Here is a 5,220-nt window from a genome sequence, read left to right on the forward strand (position 1 = left end):
CTCAGTGTACTTAATAGTACTGCTTCTGTCAACTTTTTCTGCCCTTAAGTTACAAAATTTAAGAATGTGAAGCTCTTATAAGGTAATCATTAATAAGTATTAAGAAAAGAACAAAACACCACACACTACACCTCCCTGCTTTTCTCAGATTAAATAACGATAGACCAAAAACCCCACCTACATGCCAAATGAAATCCTTTGCTCATTTCTTTAGGTATTAATGATGGCTGACTTTATTACCAGCACGTGACTTTTATTCTTTGCTTATTTATAGAGGAAAGAATGAAAACCCCCAGTTTCATCTTTGTGCCCAAATATTGTGAAAGATCAGCAACGTTTTACCAGTCAGTTGTAGGAATTATTGCTTACAGAGCTAACTAGAAAGAACACTCTCTTCCCCACTCTGCTGGTGGAATTGCATTGTGCCTCCCTACAGTCTTGTTATCCCACACTAACTGAAATGCAAATTCCTTTCAACTAATTGGATCTCATTGAGGGTACACGCACAGTATGTAGTGATATGCAAAAAGGGTTTAAAAAATAATATCTCTCTGTAATTACAACTTTAAATTACTATCCCAAACACTGGCATGAATAGAAAAGGTTTAGAATGTGGACGTTGAACTTTTTTAATATCCATTGCTCCAGAAAATGAAGTATGTAGTTCTTAATAAGGTGTCAGCTAAAAAGTTATGAGAAAAGGGTTTAGTAGTTACAGCAATCTATAAATTGGATTTTAGTAAAGAACTGTTAAAAGATGTTTTTTTAAGTTTAGGACAGAATATTTTAGAACCAATCTGCTGAAGACATTCTAGTGGGTTGTTCCCTTTTTCTTGATGCTGTAGAACATTTTAATTGTTAAAACAACATAAACATCCAGGATCGCTTCTTCCCCACCCCCTTTCGTTGTCTGAGCTGTCTTAACGTAAAATACATTTGAGTTACCTAATTTGTCTAAGTGTAATATTATTATTTCTGTTGTAACTTGTGGTCATGTGGAGGTATGCTCCATCTCGTAATGTTTTTAATAACTTGTGTGCATTTAGCTCTAGTTGGTGTACTTAGGAAGATCGATGGTCCTCCTCTCTCTCATCAGAAGAGCCAATACCCGGGGTGTAGTAGTTGTAATTCCTTAACCTGAAATATATGGACTCAGGACAGCGTAATGCAATAATTATGGAAGTTAACGCCCACCTCCGCAACACTCCATTCTTAAGTTATAGTCTTCTAAAGGATTCTAAATAGTTACTCTCTTCACTCTGGAGACTCTGTGGCCAATGGGAAAACTCAGAAAAGTGTGTGCCTTGTAGATTTACTTTTTGTACCTGTTCCCTTTGTCTACTTGCTATATAGCATTCTGTCTGAAGAACAAGTACTCCAGCTAGTATATTTTGTCTGTCTGTCTGTCTGTCTGTCTGTCTATCTATCTATCTATCTATCTATCTATCTATCTATCTATCTATCTATCTATCTATCTATCTATCTATGAGTGGCAAGTACAAATCCTGTGTTTTCTGAGCTTCTGAAAGGGTCAAATTTGTATTTACAGCTATTTCTTTAAAAAGAAAAGAATGTTGGAATGTATAAAAGCCAGCATGATTAGGTAGTTTCAGGTTGTAGTATTGTTTTACTTATTTGTTAGGATTCGCTGCACCTAGTATTATTTGTTAGTATGTGAAGTTGTTCCCTTTGTAAATTAGCCTTACCAATTGGTTGAGATCTTGTCTGAATGATCAAACTCCATTTAGCAAGTGCAGTGTCACAGGAGAAATATCTTGTGAAAAGAATTTAAACCTCAGGAAAAAGACGGCCTAGTGTTCTGGAGGCATGGGCTGCCGCAGTCCTGTGCAGGTCAGAGTTAGCCTGCAGAACTCTTAAGAGAGCAGCCTCAGACCTTGGTACCTGAGAGCTCTCCCTTTGCCTGCTTTGGGTAGCATTTTGTCAGAAGACTGCTGGCTGGGCAGACCAGATTTGGATGTATTAGCTAGTCAGCCTAATAACCCTGTACAGACTGTATTGATTTTCTAGGAGAGTTTATGAACTAAATAAACTTGGGGTTGGTGTCTTAATAAACTGCTTCTCTCAGTCTGTCACATTTAGTTACGGAGCTGTGCAGTTTAGGGGGAAAAAAGGCTAATTCTGTTACAGATTGTTCACAGCAGGGTCTCCAAATTAGCCCTTTGTTTTGTAATGCCACCTTGCTTGGGCTCGCTTTGAGCACATTTCTCAGTTTTACCCTAATGAGTTGCAACATTGATAATGTGGCTGATGATCTTTCATTGATTTCACTATCACTTGCTTGTCTGGTAATTGATCCGTTGCTGAGCTTCTAGTTAATTATATCGGCTTTGACATGGCCCGGTCCACGGGGAATTTCAAGTCTTGCAGAATAACAGTTTTAATAAAAGAGTCTATTACTGCAGGTGCTTGCTGCTGCATGATAGTTGATTTTTGTGTGTTGTGTGTGTGTGTGTGTGTGCCGGCACGTGTAGGGTGTGGGTGGGAGGATACCTGAAAAGGAAGACTGCAGGACTGGAAGAAAGAGGAGGTGGGGGCTGGAAGAAGAGGCAGAGGCAGAGAGAGCTTGTAGGCAAAGCGATACAACAGAGCCTGAGAGGAGCGAGGAGGAAGCCTGCTATTGACAGTGTCCTTAAGCCTCCCACAAATAACAGCCATTAGTGGGAAGGTCAGGAGCTGAGCAGGCAGCTTGACTGAGGCACTGAGTGCCACTTCAGAAATCAAGAGGCTAGCAAATTTTAGAGGGAGTTTAAGTGGGTAATAGCTAGCTGTAAAGGTACAGTCACGGTTGACAATTGACTCATAGGGGCTTTTCCCGCTCTCCCCCCTTCAAGAATATTTTTATTGACCACAGGTGGACTTAATATATTTTAAGGCAACAATTCTTTGGGTTCTTGTTTGTTTCTTCTCAGATATTGAATTTGCTGCTTTTGAGACTTTTTTTGTGCTTAATGGTGGTGAACTGGAGGGAAGTTTAACAGAAAAGCTTTCAGGAGATGTCGGTTCTAGAGGGGAAGGCACATTTGTGTCAACATAGTGTATGTTTTCTCATCTTTTCTCATTGTCCACTAATGACACAGAGCTGCCACTGAGGCTCTTTTCTGTTTCTTTTGTTGTTGGAGAGAGTAAGGTTTATTGTTATTCTTGAGTTAAGAAGGAACAGGGAGAGTGGTACATTTGTCCTCAATATTTGTAGGTGGTCGAAGATTAATGCTCCTTACATTTTAAGTTTAGGAAGGATGGCTTTTTCTTGCTGACTACTTTTATGAGATGGCATGAATTTAGCTTTCCATTTGAAGTGACTGTTTACAATGCATTTTCTACAGTTTTGCTTTTTCATAAGTAAGTGAGATAAAGCATATATAATAAAAAGGTGTTTTGTTTTAATTAAAAAATACAACATGCCACTGAAGCTATATCAGGCAGAAAAACCTTATGGAATTTTCTGTGGAGATCTTGAATGAAAAATGGAGCTTTATTTTCCTTACTGTTTGCCTGAGTGGGACAGGTTTTATCTTCATCTTTTTCTTTTTTTATGATTTGAAAGGATATTGTAGATGTCTCACAATGCTTGGAAATTTTTAACAAAGGCTTCCCCCACCCCCACCCCCCAGCTTTTGAGATTTAAGAAAAAGTCTTTTTTCCCTTTTAGTATAAAGTTTTTCATTACTAAACATCCAGCCTGGTAATTAATAGCCCAAGGTATTGAATATTAAATAATACTTATTTTGTAAATGTTTACTGTACTTCTTACACGTTTAAAAAAAAACCCTGTGAGGTTTATTTACTTTTTGGAGTGTAAGGTCGTGTCTGTATGTATATTATTTTCTCTAGGAGTTTATATGTGGATATAAATAGCCTAGCGCATAGTATATGACTTTTAGAAGCTAGCATTTCCACAACAGCTGAGCCAACTTTATATTCTCTTACAGCTAAAGCTTTAACTTCATTCCAGCGTTATTAGGGGGAAAACAAAACCACCTAACAGTTTAGAGATATTAAAGACTGATGTCAGATATAGTATGTTCTATCAAAAAGCATTGTTGGGGCAGGTATGGGGTAGGGCCCCAACTTGTCCTCGCCCTGTGCTCTGTGATCAAGGTACTACTTGAAGTCTGCCTGTGTGTGTCTGTGCATCTGAGAAGGGTTAGTGCAGGGTGTCATTCGGTGCCTGACAGTGGAACGGTGTAGTTGACTCTTCGCTCTGTTATCCAATGACATGCAGTGGCTGGGAGTTTGAAGCTGATGGTTGGGTCTCCAGTGCTGCCTGCACACCTGACAGGCAGCTGTTAACCGAGCAAAGGCAAGCTTGGGGAGTCACAATCTATGCATAAATGATAGGGGTGTCTGTGCAGAAGGTGCGAAAGAAACCCTGACCCCCCCCCTTCCCCCAAATCTCCCCCTTCCCAAATGAAATGCACAGTTCATCCAGCTTCTTAACTACACTACACTCCTGCTACTGGCTGCCAAGAGGCTCAAAAAATCCACCTTCACTTTTCAGTCAGAAGAGGCAGAAGTGGATGTGAGAGAAAGAGACACACAGAGAGACAGAGAGCCAAAGAGGGCAAGAGACTTGACTTTAAGAGACTCCTGTACTGACAACTCCATGCAGTTCGGAACCAGGACGACAGCGGCTGAGCCAGGATTCATGGGGACATGGCAGAACGCTGACACTAACCTCTTGTTCAGAATGTCCCAACAGGTAAGTTACTTTCATTTTTTCCATAAGAAGCCTTGAATTGCTATGTGTACTTTTTGTTTTGGTCTTCTTTCTTTATGAATATTTAACAAATGTTACCACTTCCTAGTTAGGGTCCCTTTTGTCGTAGCGGTGCCACTGGAATATGCTCCACGCTTTCCCTAAGGGCTCCTTAAGAGGAAAGGGGGAAAGATAGTCAAGTAAAAGAAAGCAAAGGCATTTGGTAAAGTTTCAGTGCAGCCTGATTCTTGGGAAGACTGAATTTATTTTGTAGTTTTCTGGATTGTCCCCCATCCCATTTTTTTTTTTTTTAAGCAATCCCCCAACAAATGGCTCTTACTTGCTGTATTAACCACTTCATCCAAGTGGCTGTTATCTCCCGGGTAGGCTCCCCAAGCAAACAGTCATAAAATGCAGGGGCCCCTCCTCGCAGCCTGCACGCCTGGCTGTGGCTGGGAGCAGCTGGAGGCAGAGCTGGAGCGCGCCGGGCAGGAAGCGCCGCC

General features: G+C 40.5%; 1 protein-coding gene across 1 annotated transcript in view; it reads left to right on the forward strand.

The window, feature by feature from the left end:
• The first annotated feature begins 4,520 nt into the window (after positions 1-4,520).
• Positions 4,521-5,220, forward strand: part of BNC2 (basonuclin 2) — a 360,393-nt gene continuing 359,693 nt past the window's right edge. Inside the window, exon 1 of the mRNA XM_006881284.1 lies at positions 4,521-4,720. Within this exon, the coding sequence (XP_006881346.1) occupies positions 4,625-4,720 (96 nt within the window). The 5' untranslated portion in view covers positions 4,521-4,624. The remainder of the gene's footprint in view (positions 4,721-5,220) is intronic.

The sequence above is a fragment of the Elephantulus edwardii genome, unplaced genomic scaffold (assembly GCF_000299155.1).
Source record: "Elephantulus edwardii isolate Elephantulus edwardi_28Jun2011 unplaced genomic scaffold, EleEdw1.0 scaffold00014, whole genome shotgun sequence".
In the NCBI taxonomy this organism is placed as follows: Eukaryota; Metazoa; Chordata; class Mammalia; order Macroscelidea; family Macroscelididae; genus Elephantulus; species Elephantulus edwardii.